General features: G+C 36.9%; 4 protein-coding genes across 4 annotated transcripts; all 4 read left to right on the top strand.

Annotated features, from left to right (window-relative positions):
- The first annotated feature begins 1,746 nt into the window (after positions 1-1,746).
- On the top strand, positions 1,747-2,466 carry LOC134659446 (gastrula zinc finger protein XlCGF26.1-like). The gene has a single exon (XM_063515088.1). The coding sequence runs from the start codon at positions 1,747-1,749 to the stop codon at positions 2,464-2,466; it is 720 nt and encodes a 239-aa protein (XP_063371158.1).
- Positions 2,467-4,262: 1,796 nt separating this feature from the next.
- LOC134659445 (oocyte zinc finger protein XlCOF6-like) lies at positions 4,263-5,428 on the top strand. Its single transcript, XM_063515087.1, has 2 exons — positions 4,263-4,284; positions 4,692-5,428. Exons 1-2 carry the CDS (start codon positions 4,263-4,265, stop codon positions 5,426-5,428), a joined length of 759 nt encoding a protein of 252 aa, XP_063371157.1.
- Positions 5,429-7,102: 1,674 nt separating this feature from the next.
- On the top strand, positions 7,103-10,151 carry LOC134659444 (zinc finger protein 596-like). Its single transcript, XM_063515086.1, has 4 exons — positions 7,103-7,239; positions 7,489-7,625; positions 9,424-9,582; positions 9,835-10,151. The coding sequence occupies exons 1-4, from the start codon at positions 7,103-7,105 to the stop codon at positions 10,149-10,151; spliced, it is 750 nt and encodes a 249-aa protein (XP_063371156.1).
- A 5,615-nt stretch (positions 10,152-15,766) lies between these two features.
- LOC134659443 (protein krueppel-like) lies at positions 15,767-16,135 on the top strand. The gene has a single exon (XM_063515085.1). It carries the CDS (start codon positions 15,767-15,769, stop codon positions 16,133-16,135), a length of 369 nt encoding a protein of 122 aa, XP_063371155.1.
- The last annotated feature ends 6,639 nt before the right edge of the window (positions 16,136-22,774 follow it).

Here is a 22,774-nt window from a genome sequence, read left to right as displayed (position 1 = left end):
TCCCGTTCCCATCTTGTCAACATACTTATCATAATAAAGTAAACTGCGCTCTCGCCTCCAAAAACGCGGACGGGAAATCGTGGACGATATCATATAAAAAAGTATAAAAAAATACATTTATGTCGCCCCCCCCCCCCTCCCCCTCCGTCACATAATAATTTCATGTACCTAGTACTACGATAAAATATAAAAGCGTCCATATCATAAATGATCGCGCCCAAATGAGTCATGGCGATAAATCGTACCACGGTCTCCACGATAAAGTATAAAAACACCCATTGACTTCTGGATTGAAGTTCGCTCCTTATTCACCAGCTTGCTTGCGCAGCTTGCATTTTTTCAATGTATCAAACAAGCCTTTTAGTACAAATGTCGGTATGGAGTAATTGAATTAAAGCAATAAAATAGCTCGAAATAACTGTTATATTCTAAGGTCAGATCAGAACAATGAGAAATATGTACTGAATTTTGATAATGAAATTGTACATTTAAGTAGGTATTTTAGGATTATACCTTATTTCTATTTATCTGTAAGGCATTACCTATGTAATTTATGTATATAACACATTTACATTTCTTTTTGATAGATAGACAAATACGAGTAGATATAAAATTACGGAATGTTTCACAACATTTTATGTTTTTTGTCCTTTCAATTAACTTTAATATTATGCATAAAATCCCTGTTATATTTAGTTATAATGCGTATCTTATAAGTTTGCTTTTATTATGTAACTAAACTCTTGTAGAATTCAACATTGTCAGTGATTTTATTTGTATTTTAAGTTCTTTGTTTACTTAGAAGTAAGCTTATTTTAACTAAGTCTAGTTATTTTCCCATTTCATAATTTACATGTCAATAAAAATTGAGTTGAATCAATGTTTTTTAATTGATTTGAAGTCTACTATGAAGGACACCTGCTAAGCTATGGGAGCAGTAATATATTTTAGTCTAGCGGCCCACCATACAAGGAAAATGAGCAATCACTATAACGATAAACTCAAATAAAAGAAACCCCACCACACAAACAGATGAACCAATTTTGATAAAACATGTCTAAGAACCGCCTCTATAAAACCTGCTCATAAATGTAAAAAAAAAACAGCATCCCAATCGGTTCACCCGTTTAAGAGCTACGGTGCCATAGACCGACACTCGCCTACCTAAACCTAAACCATGAATGTGAAGTAGTTGTACAGTCGCCATCAGATATATCGGAGCAGCCAAGGTGCTCACAAATATCTGAACACGCCTCTATTGTCAAGGCGCTAGAGCGTGTGTTCAGATATTTGAGCACCTCTGCCGCTCCGATATATCTGATGGCGACTGTACAACTACTTCACATTCATGGTTTAGGTTTCATATTCGTAATTTTATATTAAAGGAAAAAATGGAAAAATTACGTAAGCGTAATTGCCGGAAGCGTAATTTTTCAATTTTTTCCTTTAATATAAAATTTGCAATATCGATCGCAGACGTAATCTGCATGTTTAAAAAATTGGTTCATATTCGTATATTAATAATAATTCATATTACATGTCATTTTATGTTACATTAAAATATAGTACAAAATAAATTACTAATAAAAATTAAAACCTTGGTGTAATGACAAAGCAAGCGAGAGAGAGCGTTGTTTTTTATAAAGTGTCTTATTATTATAAATTAATTTTACAGTCAGTTAATGGCAATAAAATCTTACCTCTCTCTCATTTCCTTTGGTTACAGACTCGCGATATGGGCAATTTATGAAAAAGTTACCAGAAGCCAGACCCGACCAGAGGTACGTTTGTCTTCTGTGCGACTTCCGCACCAATCGCAAGGCCATCTACCACCACATACGCAACCACGTGCTCAAGATGGAGTGCCCGATATGTTACGAGATAATTCCCAACAAACACGACTTCGCAATTCATATAGACCAATCACATGCAGACAAAAAGAAAACCTTACAGTTCTGCGAACCATGCAAACTTGAGTTCCCAAACACTGCTGAACTGATCCGACATAAAAAATTCTCCCATAACGTTGTCAAATGCACATTCTGCCCAGAGAGTATGATTCGAAAGAAGATGGTGAAGCATATGAGACAATTCCACGAACTCGACTTGCCAACTTGCGAGATGTGTGGCTTCAAATCCATACATAAGAGCAAAGTAACCCGGCACAAAAAACTAGTTCATTTGAAAGAGAAAAGGATGACATGTGACGTTTGTAAATACCAATGCTTCGATACTTACGCCTTAAAAAAGCACATGGTTAGGCACGAAGGGGAGAAGTCATACGAGTGTAAGTTTTGCAAGAAGAAATTTGCGCGTAAGACAACTTGTAGTATGCATGAGAAGATCCACACGGGGGAGAAGAACAAGGTTTGTGAGTTGTGTGGCGCCGCCTTTGTGCAGAAAGCGAGTTTGAACTACCACATGTTGAAATACCATCCTGATAGTGTTCAGGACTGCAAGCAATAGACCGGGCTATACATTATCGGACGATTCTCAATACCGGAATTCCGTAATTAATACCGGTACTGAAAATTACCATTACAAAGCTTTTTTTAACCTCTAGTGTGTTTAAATGGAGCAGAGTTGCTTTTACTTGTATGGTGGGGTGGGCCGCTAGAGGTAAATAAAGTAAAATCAGTTAAATAGTTAATGAAAATAGTCCTAATTCCGATATTGGTCCTCTTTATTTCGGTATTGGAATATCGTAAAAATTGGTCTGTTTGGATTTCCTAGTATGTACTTGCAACTAGCAAACGATTATTCCCGACCGCTATTGGAACGTGAACAATGTACATGTTATGAACTTATGAACGATCATTGGGTTGTTTGAAAATAATCTTTCCTTATGAGAAATTTGCTTATTTGTGCCCCACGGGTTGCCGCGGCATATGTTGAGCGGATTTTAGTGAAATTTAGTGTCCAATGTTTAAAACGAGTCGGACTCGCCCATGAAGGGTTCCGTATTTAGGCGATTTAAACCAATCGTTCAAACCAATTTTCGGTGGAAGTTTACATGGTAATGTACATCATATATTTTTTTTAGTTTTATCATTCTCTTATTTTAGAAGTTACAGGGGGGGGGACACACATTTTACCACTTTGGAAGTGTCTCTCGCGCAAACTATTCAGTTTAGAAAAAAATGATATTAGAAACCTCAATATCATTTTTGAAGACCTATCCATAGATACCCCACACGTATGGGTTTGATGAAAAAAAAATTTTTGAGTTTCAGTTCGAAGTATGGGGAACCCCAAAAATGTATTGTTTTTTTTTCTATTTTTGTGTGAAAATCTTAATGCGGTTCACAGAATACATCTACTTACCAAGTTTCAACAGTATAGTTCTTATAGTTTCGGAGAAAAGTGGCTGTGACATACGGACGGACAGACAGACGGACAGACAGACAGACAGACAGACATGACGAATCTATAAGGGTTCCGTTTTTTGCCATTTGGCTACGGAACCCTAAAAAGACATGCTAAGATTCTTTTTCTTAACGTACTATGTTCAATAAATGTATTGTATTTCTTTTTCATTCTAAATTATTTTAGTTCTTGATACTCGTAGTGTTCATAAGTATTTATAACGATTAACTTATGTAAAAAGCACAAGAACCTTGAGAGTACATAGATAGGTACCTAGGTAATCATTTTATCGGTTTTTCCGTTGGTAAGATATTTAATAATGTATACGCTCAATTTTAAAATGCATAACGATTTAATGTTTGGCTTTGAGTTAATATATATCATATATCTAAGATACTGAATGTTTTATTTTAGTCTTATCCTTCGCTCTTCTGTTTAATTAAATTTCTACCACTGAGTCCGAACAAATGATAATACCTACTTAAACTATCTACTTATGAAAACCTAATGTGCAATTCTTTTAACATTGCTAAAAAAACATCGTAGTAAGTAAGTCTTTCTAAAATATACTACTTACCTGGGGTGAATAGTCTAAATTATTTTTATTAGGGCGCAGCCAAGAGTAGTAGGTATATTGAATACAAATTGGAAAATAAAACCTTTTAAATAACCGACTTCCAACAGGATAAAACAAAATATCAGCCCTCTTATATTATGCGCTAGCAATCGGAAGTCGATGCCAAGCCAAACCTTTAAAGCGTCAACACACTGTCGATCCGAATACAGATCCCTGCTACACTTGCACCATCCCACTAACCCGGGGTTAATCGGTTAAACCGTTAACCCAGTGTCAAATTGTACTGAATAAAACTTGTACTGGTAGTGCTAACATAACCATGGTAACTCCAGTTTTCACCGGTTAACCGGGTTAATGAATGGTGCAAGTGGCTCTAAAAGGTTTTGCGTTTTTTTTCGCGTTTCAAGTTTCAAATTTCAAGATATGTAGCAGGATCCATCAAGATTTGGTGAGTCCCCTCAATTCCTCATGGTCATGAATCTATTCATTACAACTGGATTTTGACAAAAATGGGACCATTTTGGAACTAATTAGCAAAGCAAACACAGTCGTATGAATTCGACCTTATTCTGAAACTAGTAAAAAAGGGGCCTATTCGCCGGGTAACTTACTTAAAAAACTAACCTTTTACAAATGGATGAAGAATGATTGGACGACGAGCGTGTCACACACGTGGCACGACGATTGTGCTTAGACCACGTTTGATGAGCAAACATTTTCTCTTTAAGTTGCGTTTTTTTATTTGCAGGACGAAAAAGGATCCACAAGTCGAGCTCAAAATACCAAAAACTGTTCAAGGTCATCCATGGAGAGGAACTGAAGTACGTTTGCTGCCAGTGTGACTGTGAGAGTCATGATCGGTCTGAGCTGATAACGCATATCCGCAGATACCACATCCAGCAGCTGTCTTGTCCAACGTGCGGTGAAGTCTTTACCGACATAAAACAGCTACAGGAACACAAAACCCAACCGCATGAAGCGAAGTATTCGTGTGAACCATGCGATTTGAAATTCACAAAAAAAATACTGCTGACAAAACACAACAAACATCACCATGGTCTCGAAAAATGTTATTTTTGTCCCAAAATATTGTCGAAAGTGGAAGTAAAGAATCATGTGGAGGACGTCCACAAAGACATTCCGACATGCGGAGTGTGTGGTTTGAAAGGACTAACGGAAGGCGCGATAATAAGCCACCAACGGAAAGTTCACTTGAAAGAGAAAAACAAGACGTGCTCTATTTGTAAATTCCAATGCTACGGTTCCACGCAAATGAAGAGACACATGATAAGACATAAAGTTGACAAGGTGTACACGTGCAGGTTTTGTAAGAAGACGTTCCCGCGGCCGACGACGTGTCGGATACACGAGATGATACACACAGGGGAGAAAAATAAAGTGTGTGAAGTGTGCGGCGCCAAGTTTGTTCAGAAAGCTAGCCTCAACTACCATATGTTGAAACATCATCCTGATCATCACAATTAGTTAGTTCAAATTGTACTTATGTAAAGATAACGTCACAACATTTCCATTGAATCTTCTTCATATAAGCAAAAACACGCCATATTATTGTATACCGCGTAGGCTGCGGTGGCGCCTCCAAAACACGTGCGAGCAAGTTAGCTCGAGGGAGATGGTCTCTTTGATTGGTTCTCGATGGTGACTATGAATGAACGTTGCCACAGGTTTTTGGAGGTAAGAGCGTAGTCTACTTGTATGTCTAAGCTTGTACTTTGAGCGGTTGACGTTCACGAAATTTATGTAATCTGTAATGTAATATGGGTAATTTGTTATCTGCAATAAATAATATGAATAAATGAATTTAAGCAAGAAATGTATGTAATCTGTAACTGCTTACATAACATATGATATATAATTTGACTTTTTGCACCTACTTACTAGTTTTTACATCTTTTCACGACAAATGACAAATGCGATTTTGACACCAACCAACTGGCCCACTCCGTAGTTCCTGTGACCTGTGAGGCCAGTTTTTTCGATGTAATATTACTAAAATTGCTAAAATAGAAAAACATAGGTGTAAGTACCTATACACTGTTGATAAGAGCATTGTTGAACTTAAAAAGTGTGAGATTATGAAGTTGGTTTGGTTACATTAAGTTGTTTACTATACAAAGATTATTTATATGTAAGTACCTATTATCACTGGTATTAAGTAATTGGAATGTAAACGTATTTTCCGTAATTTATTTTAATAAATTAAATAAATGTTGGACTATTCGTTTCATTATTGTTTTGCTGTCCTGGGAAAGCTGAAAAACACTGGAATAGTATAAACAATGTGCTGATACATGAACGAAATTTCGGTCTTTATCGACGAAATCGAGGCGGTCAGGGATGGGAAGTATTCATTCCCATTTGTCCCCGCTGGCCACAGATGGGAATAGATGCATTTACATTCACTTCTTCTTTTTTAAATGTATGACGTTTAAAATAACACTTGCACAGTCTGTGCTAATAAAATCGCTGCCAACTTAGCTTGAACTAACTCTAATGACTTACATGAGACGTGGTCAGAACCAATCCTATACGTTCAGTAAACGTTACTGAATTTTGAACTATGGTGTTTAAAGAGTAAAACAACCAGTTTTCCTTTTAGATTGCTTTTTGGTTGCAGGATTGAAAAAGTCAAAATACGAGGATTTCATCAAAGTCATACAAGGAGAGAAACCCTACGCATGCCGCCTGTGCGACTTTTCCTGCGAAGAACGAAGACCGCTGTTCGCACATATCTGTAAAAAACACATACCTCAGATCGCCTGCCCTATATGTGACGAATACTTTCCGGATCAAAAGCTACTAAATGCTCACAAAACCCAACCGCATCACGCGAAGTATTCATGTAAACCATGCAATTTAAAATTCACTAAAAAAGAACTCCTGACAAAACACAACAAATGGCATCATAACCTTGTGAAATGCTCTTTTTGTCCTGAATTTATGTTGAAAAAGGAAATAAAGAAACATTTGCTGAACTTCCATGATGATCAAGTTCCAACATGCGGAGTATGTGGTTTCAAAGCTCGGACACAAGGTATCGTAGCGTCGCACCAAAGGGAAGTGCATATGAAGGAGAAAAATGTGACGTGCTCTGTTTGTAAATTTAAATGCTTTGGATATCCAAACTTGACGAGACACATGATAACCCATAAGGTGGACAAGGTGTACACGTGCAGGTTTTGTAAGAAGACTTTCCCGCGGCGGACGACGTGTCGGATCCACGAGATGATACACACAGGGGAGAAAAATAAAGTGTGTGAAGTGTGCGGCGCCAAGTTTGTTCAGAAAGCTAGCCTTAACTACCATATGTTGAAACATCATCCTGATCACGTTTAGTTAGTTCCAAGTACTGATGTGCCTAAGGAAACTTTCCAAAATTGCGAAATGTTTCGGAAATTTAACGTAGGAAAAATTCGGAAAATGTCTTACATTTATATGAGAATTGAAACTTTCCAATTTTAAATCTGCTTGAAATGCGTCGGGCGTTTTTCAAGGCATCATGCTATCAATGATGTGATCTGCAGGGCTCTGGTGTCGGCCAACGTTCCTTGCGTTTTGGAGCCTCCAGGGTTGTGCCGCACAGATGGCAAGAGGCCTGACGGTCTGACATTGGTTCCATGGCAGAAGGGTCGGTGCCTCCTTTGGGATGCAACGTGCGTCAGTACGTTTGCGCCGTCCCACTTGAATCTCACGGTGAGGTCCGCTGGCTCAGCCGCGGAGTATGCGGCTAAAATGAAGCATGCTAAGTACTCTTGGAGCCAATGTACGATTTTGTGCCAGTTGTAGTCGAGACTGCGGGACCTTGGGCTTTAGAGGCCAAGGAATTCGTAGGGGGTTTGGGCCGGCGGCTGAGGGACAGGGGGTGCGACCCTCGGTCCGGATCGTACCTGGTTCAACAAATCTCATTGGCCATTCAACGTGGTAACGCTGCCAGTGTGATGGGGACTTTTGAGCCAGGTACGATTCGTGACAATTGTTTTGTTTAACTTTGCATTATTGTTTAAAAATGACGAAGCCTGTTGCGGATATCATCATTGGTTTGGTTGGGACGAAGCATGTTGCGGATTTGTATTTGTGGCCACCTGACGAAGCCTGCGTTGTGGATATCCTAACTAAAAATTTGATCATATTAATGTTAGTGTTAATTTAATTTTTGTGTATATTAGTTTCTGCTTAATGTCGAGAAAATAAATGATGGTTAGAAAAAAAAAAAAAAAATTAAATAAAAATATAAATAAATAGAAATATAAATTTCCCATATTTCCTAGTGAAAGTTTCATCAACTTTCCGAGTATTTATAGAATTTTATGGAAACTTTCCGCAACTTGCACATCTGTAGTTCCAAGTGTATGTAAAAAGATAAGTAGGCCTTAAAAGTTAGAAGCAAAGATTTCTTAGGACTGACAGAAAAATCTATGCTGATGCTGGCGCCATCTTTAAAATACTTACATAACATTATAGTTATGATGACAGATTTTGTTAGCATAGCATTTAACATAAGTATCGTAACTTTCGTACGAAGGTTGTTTTCACTGAAATATAAATACCTAATTAAAATATATTACGTATACTTAACTAAAAATGCTAAAATAACAAAGGAAACCCTATTGATAAGATCATGGTTGTCCTTAAAAAGTGCATAATTACGCGGTTGATTTGTTTACATTTTTAAATCTGCAATTTCTGTTGAACTCCACGATACAAAAAATGTCAATATTATTACTGATATTCGAAATTTGTACATGTTCATTACTTACGAGTATTTTTCCTATTTTATTTTAATAAATAAAGTAAAAGTTGGTCTATTCGTTTCATTTGGTTTACTATCCTGCGGGCTCAGCACGGATCCATTTTTATCCACTATCACTATGCCCGTCACTTTCGCACTTACCTACTTGTTAGAACGTGACAGGCATGGTGATAAATGATAAAAATGCGACCGTGCTACTAGGGCTGGAGAATCTGAAAGTCACTCATCCGCTAATTGTAAATAAATAATGGTGACAGTCTTTAGCCTATGTCAGTAAGCATTCGCATATTGCAACTAGTAAATTCTAATTTCACTAATTATATTTTTAATTGTTATATACCATATACCGGTTTCCGACCCCTGACCATTATACTACGATAACGTAACTTGTTTTTTATTAGGCCAAATGTTGTTGATATCGATTGATGTACCTACTTTTATTAATTTTAAGACGATGGATAAAATATTGTATCCCCGCCATGTGCCACGGGTAACTTAAGTATATCATGTCAACTTGGTACTAGCTACCAAAACAGTTATACATTAAATATTTGTGTTTCTTATCCATCCTTGATCTTATCAACAGTTTATGTCTACTTACATAAATCTTTATTAAATATAAATTTCAGGGCCCTATACACTGATGAGTACTTAAACGTTAATGAATCGTTCACCATCGTATTAAGTAAAACAACCATACCTTTTTCAGTTGCAGGATTGAAAAAGTCTAAATACGAGGATTTCATCAAAGTCATACAAGGAGAGAAACCCTACGCATGCCGTCTGTGCGACTTTGCCTGCGAAGAACGAAGACCGCTGCTCGGACATATCCGTGGAAAACACATTCCTCACATCGCCTGCCCTATATGTGACGAATACTTTCCGGATCAAAAGCTACTAAATGCTCACAAAACCCAACCGCATCACGCAAAGTATTCATGTAAACCATGCAATTTTAAATTCACTAAAAAAGAACTCCTGTCAAGTCACAACAGATATCATCATGACTGTGTTAAATGCTCTTTTTGTCCTGAACTTATGTTGAAAAAGGAAATAAAGAAACATTTGCTGACCTTCCATAATGATCAAGTTCCAACATGCGGAGTATGTGGTTTCAAAGGTGTGACACAAGGTATCGTAGCGACGCACCAAAGGAAAGTGCATTTGAAGGAGAAAAATGTGACGTGCTCTGTTTGTAAATTTAAATGCTTTGCCAACGCACAGTTGGCGAGACACATGATAATCCATAAGGTGGACAAGGTGTACACGTGCAGGTTCTGTAAGAAGACGTTCCCGCGGTTAACGACATGTCGGATACACGAGATGATACACACAGGGGAGAAAAATAAAGTGTGTGAAGTGTGCGGCGCCAAGTTTGTTCAGAAAGCTAGCCTCAACTACCATATGTTTAAACATCATCCTGATCATCACGTTTAATAGTTGGTTCCATAAGTATGTTAAAAGAACACATACCTAAGCAGGCCTTCTAAGCCAAGATTTTAAAAGTAAAGTAATAGCGTCAGGAGGCCTAGCCAAGGTGACAGGAACAGAAACGAAACGCTAATGTGTCTCTATCGCTTCCATATTACCTAGTGTGATAGGGACAGGTTCGTTTCTTTGCCAATGGCACGCGGTTGACTGTCATAATCACATAATGTAGTTACATGACAACTTAAAACTTGTTATTAGCAAGAGATTAATGTAATCTATAATTGTTTACATTAGATGTGAGATCTCGTCTATTCGATTTTTCTGTAATAGGGCAATAGCCTTTCACGACACAACTAGTGAGTACCTAGTCATTAATAAAATGCTGCACTACGCATTTCGGATTGCGACTGGATCGCGTTGGTGTTACAAATGAGATTTTGACACCAGCGAACTGGCCCCACTTCGTAGTGCACGTAAGGCCAGTCTTTACGCTTCGAGAGCTTGAGCTTGTAGAAAACATGACATTTTATATCGTGAGATTCGTGAATATAGACCGTTGGAATGATTTTTGCGTTGTATTCAATCGAACTCAACCCCTCAACGTTCGTATCATCTACAATGTCTATATGTAATCTTTGTTGTTGTTTACATTCCAAAGATGTACCTGAACATACAATTTTAAATTCACACGCGTGCTGTTACTGTCATTGTTAAATATTTGTTGTTTGGTATTAAAACCTTCACGCGCTTTACTAGAGTTAGACCAAGAAAAGTCTGCAGCGATTTTGATGGCCCACGCAGTGCAAGTGTTATTTACACGTCATAATTTCATAGAAGTAGTAGTAGTAGTAATCACTTTATTGTACACAACACAGGTTTACATAATGTTTACAGAAATAAAGGTTTGACGTTTAAAATGACACTTGCACTGCGTGGGCTATCAAAATCGCCTCAGACTTTTCTCGGTCTGACTCTAGATTAAAACCAATGACATGTAAAAATAGTGTCACTTTCTCGATTTAATATTGTACTAAAAACACGTTATTTTATATTTAATAAAGAATCAGTGGAAAATATGTGTTTGATTGAAAACACTCCTTCGAACCTGATAAATTAATAGCAGTTTTTTTTATTTAACTTAAGTGGAGATCAGTACAAATGAAAAATACTAAAACATTCTTGATTAGGTGGCAACTGTCAAAGGTTTGTATAGATAGCGCCATCATAGGATTTACCTGTCTATATCGATTAATGTATTTTTATTAATTTTAAGACTATTGATAAAATATTGTATGCCGGCCACGGGTAACTGTGGATACGTCTTAATTTAAGTATATCATGTCAACTGTGTACTCTAGCTCCTTAATCTTATCAACAGTTTATATGTCTAATACTTAACTAAATCTTTATCACAACACCTTATCTAACAAAATCCCCTACCGTGCCGCGTCTGTCTGTTTGTGTGGTCTGATTTCTTGCGGTTTTATCTATCAATAGAGTGATTCTTGAGGAAGGTTTAGGTGTATAATTTATTAAGGTTTTGTGTAACCCGTGCGAAGCCGGGTGGGTCGTAGATTAAATATAAATTTCAGGGCCCTATACACTGAGTACTTATGAATAATATCGAGTAATATAGAGTAGATATGAGTTATATCGTTCACCATCGTATTTAAGTAAAACAACCATACCTTCTTCTTTTTAGATTGCTTTTTGGTTGCAGGATTGAAAAAGTCCAAATACGAGGATTTCATCAAACTCATCCAAGGAGAGAAACCCTACGCATGCCGCCTATGTGATTTTGCCTACGAGGAACGAAAACCGCTGCTTGGACATATCAGTATAAAACACATTCCTCACATCGCCTGCCCTATATGTGACGAATACTTTCTGGATCAAAAGCTACTAAACGCTCACAAAAACCAACCGCATCACACAAAGTATTCATGTAAACCGTGCAATTTAAAATTCACTAAAAAAGAACTCCTGACGAAACACAACAAAAATCATCATGCCCTTGTGAAATGCTCTTTTTGTCCTGAGTTTACGTTGAGAGGGGAAATAAAAAAACATTTGCTGCAATTTCATGAAGACAAAGTTCCGACATGCGGAGTATGTGGTTACAAAGCTCAGACACAAGCTATCGTAGAGAGTCACCAACGAAAAGTGCATTTAAAGGAGAAAAATGTTGCGTGCACAGTTTGTAAATTTAAATTCTTTGGCAACGCACAGTTGGCGAAACACATGATAAGCCATAAGGTGGACAAGGTGTACACGTGCAGGTTTTGTAAGAAGACGTTCCCGCGGTTATCGACATGTCGGATACACGAGATGATACACACAGGGGAGAAAAATAAAGTGTGTGAGGTGTGCGGCGCCAAGTTTGTACAAAAAGCGAGCCTCAACTATCACATGTTAAAGCACCATCCCGACCATGTTTGATTTGTTTAAACAGTGTTGCAAAATACAAAAGGTACTAAATAGTGGACTTAATTAATTTTTATTGTTTGCTCTGAAAGTAACTGACGGTATATGAAGCGGGTTGAAAGTGGTACATTTTGACCCTGGCAAAGAATAAATAATAGTACTAGGTACAGAAGATTCACTCTCTAACAAAACGCGTCTGTCATGATTAGGACAGATATGACCGCTAGGTGGCGACAGGCTTATGGCTAGCCACAAAAATGAGGGTTTCCGCGATCGAGATTTTCACTAGATGGCAGCACCGTGACCGTGACGAGAGGTATTTTTGACAGCTGCTGTCAAAATCCACCAATAAAAAAAAACATGGTTAAACATGATTGGTGCATTATGACAGCTAGACAGCTAGACCTCTCGCCACGGTGCTGTCATCTAGTGAAAAACTCGATCGCGGAAATCCTCATTGGTGTGGGACGGACGGATGTAGCTACCTGTTGCAAAGCGACGAAATCGCGGAGTGAGCCATGCCTGACCCGGGGGACATTCATTTTCGCAATAAGTATATATTTTTTCACGATTATCGAAAAAGGGTTAAATTTGTCACATGATTTTCATTTAGATACCTATACTCTGGCAAGTCAACTTTGTTACTGTCAGTAGAAAAAGGCACAAATTTCAGAACTTGTATGACAATCCTAATGTGCCTACATTTTTAAAATTTGCCGTAAATTCCTACTACCAAAGGTGGCTTGTCAAAGCGTAGGTAATTTAATTCTAGATTCCATGAAAGACGGTTTATTTACTTACCGCAATTTTTTACTAAGACAACTACAACGGTACCTATTTTTACTTATGTTTTATGAAGTACGTATTTGTGTACTTTCAGAAATAACTAAATTTCCAAGTAACCCCAAAGTACCCTTCATGTAGCTATTTTATTTACTATTCTCGTATTTGAAATGAAAGTTCCCATTCTGCCTTTCATCCCTTTTTCCTTAGTTCAATGTTTACTAGTAGGTAACGGCACCAATCATACAGTCACAGTATAATAAAGAGTACTAGCATAATACAGTGATCGGCAGAGTTGGTGCCTAACGGGGTTAATGACCTCAATCATTATGCTAATAAAACAAATCAAATTTGAGAGAACATTTGGAGTATTTTTAACCTTTGATGCAACAAGTGATATATGTTTGACGCCAATGTCTTTTCAATCAATGTCATGTCAATGTGCCTGTACTGTAATGGGGTTGATAATGTGTTGTTCATGGGGACTATAATGGAAGTACAGATGTAGTGCATAATTGTATTCTTTCGTATTTTCTTGGAAACGTTGGTATTTGTCATGCTACTTCAGTCAACCTCAGTACTTTTTGTACTGAGGCTGACTGATATAGCAAGACACGTTCGGACGTTTCCGTGAAAATACTAAGGAAAACAATTATGCACTACCTACATCTGTAGTCATAACCCTCCCACATTTAAGTCGCATATTTTATTGTGAAATAGTTATTTGTTTTAACAAGGGGGCAAAGTTGTTGTTTAACCGCTCGTGCTAATAATGATACCCGAGCAAGCGAAAGATTCCAAAATCTAAAAATGGAATCTTGAGAGTTACGAGAGTTTCAAAGCTAACCTAACCTAACCCTCGTTTAAACAAAATTTGCCCCCGAGTGAAACAAAATTTTCATCACACCAACCCGACGCAAATATTAAATGTAAAATATCAAACAAAATCAAACCAAATAAAATCCAAATGGATGTTATTAAATTTATCATCCAAAATCGTCATTTAAAAGTAAATTCTACCAGCAAACATAAGAAAACAACTCAAAATTTGCATTTGATTAGTTTGCCTCACATGTGAATGAAATGCAACTTTGCTATCAGTTTTTGAAGTGCAAAGTAAGCCTTTCCGAGCTGGTGTGGTGAAAACATAATAAAGGCATTTAGGCACGCGGCATTAAATGGATCTTCAAACTATTTTAATGTAGAAGTGGAAGTAAACGTGGTTTTATAAGAGCATGCGCGAGATTTGTACAGTTTAGGTATAGTTTGTAGCTTTCTAATAGACCCCGAAGGCTAATCCTATTGTCTATTGTTAAGAAAAACCGCTCGTGCCACGTGCCACAACCACCTGCATAAAAAATCGGTACTTCGGTTACTGAGTGCCGGCGAGTCGAACGCTACAGAACCAGTCTAAAATGTGTCATCGAGATGCGTAACAAAGGCGCGTTATCGGAGAGCGCACCTACACTGGTTTTTTGAGCGTTGGACTAGCCCGCGCTCAGCTGCCAAATAGAATAATTAGGACCCTTTTTTGCAGGTAAGTAGCACGTGCGATTTTACTGAACAATAGACAATAGGATAAGCCTTCGGGGTCTACTAGAAAGCTACAAACTATACTTACATACTTTACTTACTGCTGAGGCACGACGCCGACAAGACCCGAAGTGCACATTAGTTCCTCCTCTGTCTAAAGCCGTTCCTGTTCAATCGCCGGCTTTGTTTCTCCACCGGTGGGCACCTAGTACTACCTAGCTAGGAGATTCGTACTGATGTCTCAAAACTCTCATGTAAAATGGACGCCAGCTTTCGTGAACGATTTTTCACTGTGCTAATATTTCGTATCTAACGATTTTTGTCAAGATCTAGATAGGTAGGTATATGGGTTTACAAAATGAGGATCATTTCTGGAAAGATTCTTTTTTCCCGCTGTAATTTATGTATAGAATAAAATCGACGAAACCGACATTTGTTCCCATCTAAACTATTTATCTTACATTCGCGAATTTGTAGTTTCATTACAATTTCCATCTTAACATTCCGTTTTTTTTGTTACAGTATCCATACAACCGAAATACCGAGATTTCATCAAAGTTATCAATGGAAAGAAACCGAAGTACGCCTGCCGAATCTGCGATTATGAGATTAAAAATCGGGCACGGCTGATACTTCACGTCCGCTCGAGTCACATTCCGCAACTGACCTGCCCTACATGCGGCGATATCTTCCCTGACCAAAACCTATTACAAGCCCATACATCCCAGCCACATCGAAAAGAGTTTCCATGTCTATCATGCGAACTAATTTTTCCCACCCATGCAAAGCTAACGCATCATAGAAAACATAACCACACCCAAATACAATGTTCTTTTTGTCCCGATGTGATATTCTACACAAGTAAAGAGCGAAGGATTCATATGTTCAAGTTTCACGAAGACCGCCTGCCGACGTGTGGAGTATGTGGTCTCAAAGCCATCTCGCAGGGTGAGATAGATAGACACCAACGAAAGGTGCATTTGAAAGAGAAGAATGTGGCATGTCCAATATGCAACTATCAATGCTACGACAATGCGCAGTTGAAGAAACATATGATAAGGCATAAAGTGGACAAGGTGTACTCGTGCAGGTTTTGTAAGAAGACGTTCCCGCGGCCGACGACGTGTCGGATACACGAGATGATACACACAGGGGAGAAGAATAAAGTGTGCGAGTTGTGTAATGCGTCGTTTGTTCAGAAAGCGAGCCTGAACTACCATATGATGAAACATCACCCCGATCATGTGTAGTTCCTTTTTTATTTTGCAACAAATCGTCAGGTGCCAACCAAAACTCACAAAGGGTATAGCCGGGTAAGCATGGCCAAACTGCCCTTAGCGAAAAAAACAATTTCCTTTTACTGGATTATTAACCTATGTATATGTAGTGCTTTCACCAAATATTAAGCCTCAAATGCTTCAGATTTAAAAAAAAAATGCAAAAAAAGAAAAATCATTTTTATTTTATTACAGCCAAATTACTAATCCGATTTCTTTGTAATTTGGGTATATTGTATATACAATTAAGGTCGCTTTCTGAAAAAAAATAATATTGAATTATCTCTTAAAATAATAGTAAAAAATTTAGATGAAAATTTTCAGAAAAATAAAAAAAATACATGCGAAATAGCGACAGTTATCAAATTTACATATTTCATGTAGAATTTAATAGTGTTTAACATATATTTTTTTCAAAAATTAAAATCGGGATTAACAGTGTTAAAAACTCGAATTTGTAACATCCCATAATACTCTCTTCATACAAAATAACTTGTACGTTATACTAGAAAGTTATATTCTCAACGCAATTTGAATTTAGAACGCGACTTATTTCGCTGAGCGCGGACCTTAAACTCCGTGGCTGTATGCGGCTAGGGCGAACGGCATTCAGAGATTTAAAAAGCGGCCAAGTGCGAGTCGGACTCGCCCATGAAGGGTTCCGTATTTAGGCGATTTATGACGTATAAAAAAAAACTACTTACTAGATCTCGTTCAAACCAATTTTCGGTGGAAGTTTACATGGTAATGTACATCATATATTTTTTTTAGTTATATCATTCTCTTATTTTAGAAGTTACAGGGGGGGGGGGGGGGCATTTTACCACTTTGGAAGTGTCTCTCGCGCAAACTATTCAGTTTAGAAAAAAATGATATTAGAAACCTCAATATCATTTTTGAAGACCTATCCATAGATACCCCACACGTATGGGTTTGATGAAAAAAAAAATTTTGAGTTTCAGTTCGAAGTATGGGGAACCCCAAAAATTTATTGTTTTTTTTCTATTTTTGTGTGAAAATCTTAATGCGGTTCACAGAATACATCTACTTGCCAAGTTTCAACAGTATAGTTCTTATAGTTTCGGAGAAAAGTGGCTGTGACATACGGACGGACAGACAGACGGACAGACAGACAGACATGACGAATCTATAAGGGTTCCGTTTTTTGCCATTTGGCTACGGAACCCTAAAAAAAGCGCGGGAACAGGAAAATAGGCACGAATTTTATACAGAGCGTTAACGATTGAAAAATGTCTGTTCTTTTGATGAATAAAATACGTCACATTCTAAATTCAAATTCGTAAAGACTGCTGCGTTCACAATATACTTCATTCGTTTATGACTACTTAGCTTTGCTTGTATGAAGAGAGAGTATTATGGGATATTACAAATTAGAGTTTTTCACACTGTTAATCCCGATTTTAATTTTTGAAAAAAATATATGTTAAACATTATTAAATTCTACATAAAATATGTAAATTTGGTAACTGTCGCTATCTCGCACGTATTTTTTTTATATTTCTGAAAATTTTCATCTAAATTTTTTACTATTATTTTAAGAGATAATTCAATATTTTTTTTTTCAGAAAGCGACCTTAATTGTATATACAATATACCCAAATTACAAAGAAATCGGATTAGTACTTTGGCTGTAATAAAATAAAAATTATTTTTCTTTTTTTGCATTTTTTTTTTAAATCTGAAGCATTTGAGGCTTAATATTTGGTGAAAGCACTACATATACATAGGTTAATAATCCAGTAAAAGGAAATTGTTTTTTTCGCTAAGGGCAGTTTGGCCATGCTTACCCGGCTATACCCTTTATCACAAATAGAGGGCGATTGTGAACCGTACTAGTATCAAAACAAGGTTGATTTTTACTACATTATTTTTTTGCAATTCGGGAGTTTTGGTTGTCACTTGATGATTGAACCCAGGGTTTGAATGAGAAATATGTTAGAGTATGTTGGAAGCTTACAATTTTGTAGATACGATTTGATGACATCAATATTAATTATCAGTTCAACTTACTTTACTCTTCGTATCAGTTTCATTAATATGTGTTTGTAACCTTGAATTACTATCTTAGCGGATAAAGTGTACATTTGCGCGCAGATCTTGAATGATAACGAACTCCTAAGAAGTTTTGTAAGTTTAATTTTTTGTTTCAATAAATATTTTCACGGGGCGCATTGCTTTATTTTAAAAGTTCTACGTAAATGTTACATATTTCCTGTGTCTGGGTCTTATTTTGTAAACCTGCAATCTTAACGAAAACATTGCTAGAACATCTGCTAAGAAATATTATGTACTTACATACCTATAATTGCAGTCTCCCTGCATGGACATCTGCAACACCAGAGGGGTTGCAAGTACGTTGCCGGATTTAAAAAGGGAGTAGGCACTATCCACGCTCTATATTATTTTTATTTATTTATTTATTATTTGTATCTCTTTTTATTATTATTAACATACAGTACAAGGCTTAAATCTATACAGATCCCTGCAAAACTGTATTTACAGTTATAGGTACATATTCCTCTGCTTGTTTGCCTACTACCTATATTTTTAAAAAACTTAGGAATTGTGTAGATAGGTACTCGTACTACATACCATAGATTCTATGGCATAGAAACATGATGAACCAGTGCTTGTTTCTGTTGCGACCCGTTCCCCCAGTGATGGCGCCACTGGACGGCCGATGCTCACGAACCTAACCGCCCCGTTACGCTCTCAGTAACATAAGAACACCTTGTAATACCATGGTTGCAATAAAGAATTATGATTATGATATGACATTTTGAAATAACATGAAATTTGACATGAACATTCAAATAACGTATATCTATGTCTGGTACTAGTTATCTTTGCGAAAAGATATAAAAAGAAAATAGAGAATCTAATTTCTTTGTATTACAATTTCTAGCGGCAGCTAGGGCCTTAAAACTGTATTCTGTTACAGGAAGGATTTATAACTAAGTACTGTAGGTACCGAAGAAATACAAGGATCTAATTTGGAATGCCAATTTATTAATCAATAATTAGGTACGAAATATTAATATGTACGATCGTCGAGCCTGTTTGACCATCAAATCTTACTCTGTACTTGACAATTACATTTTGTTCGAGCTGCTGAGGTGAAAACTTAATTGTTGGTATATCTTAAGAAAACATGACTTAAAAGAGGTAAGTGATGAACAAGGAATACATTTATCGGGTTCTCTAATATGTTCTCACTGCTGAGGTGAAAAGTTTTGTGAACTACACGAGATCAAAGTTATTTACATCTCGTGCGCTTTTGAGTCCCTTACTACGCTCAAGATTCTAAATTAGATTCACTCGCTACGCTCGTGAATCTAGTATAGAATCTTTCGCTTGCACGGGACTCAAAATAAGCACTCGAAGAAATATCAAACTTTGATCTCTTGTTGTACAAATAACTATTCTCCGGCTCAGCTGAACGTTGGAACAACTAGTCTATTTTTTTATTCGGTAGACTGAAATAACATTTCATAGTATGAAATGACATATTATGTTCATACTATGAACTGTCATTTCAGTCTACCGAATAAAAGAATAGACTTTAATGAAACCTATGATAGGTAAAATTGATCCTTGTCTCGTACGTGTATTCATTTAAAAGTTTTAATTACGAAACAATAAAGAAAGATCGAAGCGTATTAGATACAGATGTAGTGCATAATTGAAGGGATGTTTACAAAAACAACATAACTGCTTAGAGCGGTTGACACTTTTTTAAGAACATTGTTAATCGTTTCAGGTGTCAACCAGTGTAGTCAGTTATGTTGTTTTTGTAAACATCCCACATCCCTTCAATTGTTTTCCATTGTATTTTTTCGGAAACTTTCGTAGGTATTTGTCATGCTCATACCTCGCAACCGAGCTAGCAAATCTGTAGCAGTTGTACGTCAGGGTTATGACTACTACGCATAAACTAAAGTACAAAAAATATTTTTTCTTTGTTTTCAAACACACCAATATTTTCAAGCAGTGAAAATTCCATGGTAATATTTGAAAGAAATGCGTAAAAAAACGTGATTTTATAAACAAAATAACAGATACATTGAAACGCATCTAATATTGACATTGACCTGTTAATTTATATTATTTTGACAGTAAATTAAACCGGGTTATATCGGAAGAGGGTCAACAAGGTTCTCGATCAATTTTATTAATCTTACATACAATAAAGTTAAAGCAAAATGGTTCATCAGAATCGCCAACCCTGACACAAAACTGTCATATGCTACGGTTTTGCTAGCTCCGTTGCGGGGTATGGACTCATGCTGCTTCAGTTAACCTCAGTACTTTTTGTGCCGCGACTGACTGAAATAGCAAGACACGTTCGTACGTTTCTGTGAAAATACGATGGAAAATAATTATGAACATACAGATGTAGAGATAATGGCAAAAGCCTATCTCGGGCAGTTTGATAATACTTACTCATAGCGTCACATTCGACGTTCAAATCTCGAAATCAATGCCATAATACTATTTCTGTGTCAACGCTGAGTACTTCCTCCTGATGTAGTCGGGATATCGGGATAGCGGTGATCTTGTCTTGCAGCGTGTTTCAAGGTGGACTAGTAAGGTTTGGCGTAATCGGGTAATTCAGACTGCTTCAATATGTCGGATCATTCCGAAAATCACCCATAATTCCATCCTAATAGAGTCCATTTTTTGAATAACCCGACCTTAATATAAGTACGAGTATTTGTCAGAACGAATGAGTTTGTACTTTTACTTTTTTTTAAACAGTTACAGTAAATGCAATACGTAACTACAGTCCCCCTAATCTAACTTTGCACCAACTTGAATAAAACAAAGTGTGTCTCATAGAAATTTTAGATTAATGACGACATTTCCACACTTTGTTATTTCAAACGCCATGCAGGATTAGTTTGGTCGGACTCTAGACTCTACACTCATTTACATAAATATAAATAAGACATAGTACATATTTGAGTACCTAATTTTATAATTTCAAAGGATTTGATGTTTTTGGACTCCGCCTCTGCATCAAATGGAATGTTTTAGTGTGGACTGTAAGCGACCTTTGGTTATCAAACGTCTTGGTGCAAGCCTGACAGTTCAGGACTACCGGCTTCACCCCATGAACCTTCACTTCGTGGTCGTTCTTCTTAGTGTAATCCGTGAATTTTTCCCCACAGTATCCGCATTTGTTCCGCTTGTTCATCAGAACGTGGACGTTCCGTTCGTGTTCCTGCATACGTAACTTAGCATCGAACACTTTAGGACAATAGCGGCAGCTAAAGTCACCAGTGATATGCCTGTAGCTGTGAGCCTGTAGTATTCTCTTAGTAACAAACCCAGCCCCGCATATTTCGCAAATGCAGTTCCTGTAATGCTCGTTCATGTGCGCTAACAACACTTTAAAGGTGAGAGTCAGGATGGCGGGTGTATGTAAATAAAAATAAACAAAAAGCATACCATATTTTAGTACCTAATTTGTACTATTTGGTACCTCATATAAAAAAATTAGTACCTCACGGAATTTAAAGTTATTACCAAAACACGTTACACCCGCCAACCTGACAGTCAGAATGGCGGGTGTATTTTATTACGCTATGATCCCGCGATTATTGATAAATTCTATAAAAGCCAAATTTTAGTACCTTTTTAGTACTTTAATATTCAATTATAAATTGAGCCATTTTATTTGTGGTTTCCGAGTTTTACTAATTTTACAATTTGCATTGCTATTAAAAAAATTCAGGCGCTTTAATTTTTCACCGTATCTATATCGTTTTTAAGAAAAAACGCTACGCTACAACTATTTTTATTACGCCAGGATTTAGTACCTTTCATGTTTAATCTGTTACCCTTTCACGGTTAATCTGTTAGGTTCAATTAACTATGAAAATTACGTCTTACAAATGGCCAGGCGCCATGTCAAAGGATGCTTCCTAAGAAGAAATTCCGCTCTTCATTGTGCATGTAATTGTGCACCTAATACCTACTCTTAAGTACATGGTGATTAATCAAATAAAACTTGCAAATTATGTCTGTTTGTCCCTATATTAGTGTGATGAATATACTTCTTTGTGGGATCCCGTTGATGTCCTTGTTTTGCTAAGATATGCTAAGTACCACATACTATATTTTTACTGTGAGTACGATTGAAATACATACCTTTTACAAGCAATATTTTCATTTAACTATTCTTACATGAGGTTTTTCTATCGTCTTGGTTAGTTTCTTAACTTATACATAACTAACAAAATACCACACCCGGTAGTATTTTCATGTTTAATATCCAAAAGGTTCTATACAGGGTGGATTTTCTTTTTGAGTCAGTGAGGGCAGCTACCAGATCCCGTGCTGCTACGTGAAAACGGTCTTAGAAGACCTTCCCTCGATTTCAAATTAATAAAGATTGGCTTTTACAGATTTTGAAAAAAAAATACAGGGTGCGAGAAAAAGGTCATTTTTGCAAACTTTTTTTTGATGCCAATCGATCTCATTCCTATTGAGGATCAAAAGAACCAAAAGAAAATCCGACTAGAAAAGCCACAAATCGAGGAAAACTATTCCCATACAATTTGTATGAAAATGAAAACTTTTATTTTT

Source organism: Cydia amplana, chromosome 25 (genome assembly GCF_948474715.1).
Source record: "Cydia amplana chromosome 25, ilCydAmpl1.1, whole genome shotgun sequence".
NCBI classification, from domain to species: Eukaryota; Metazoa; Arthropoda; class Insecta; order Lepidoptera; family Tortricidae; genus Cydia; species Cydia amplana.
This window is presented reverse-complemented; position numbering and strand designations above follow the sequence as displayed.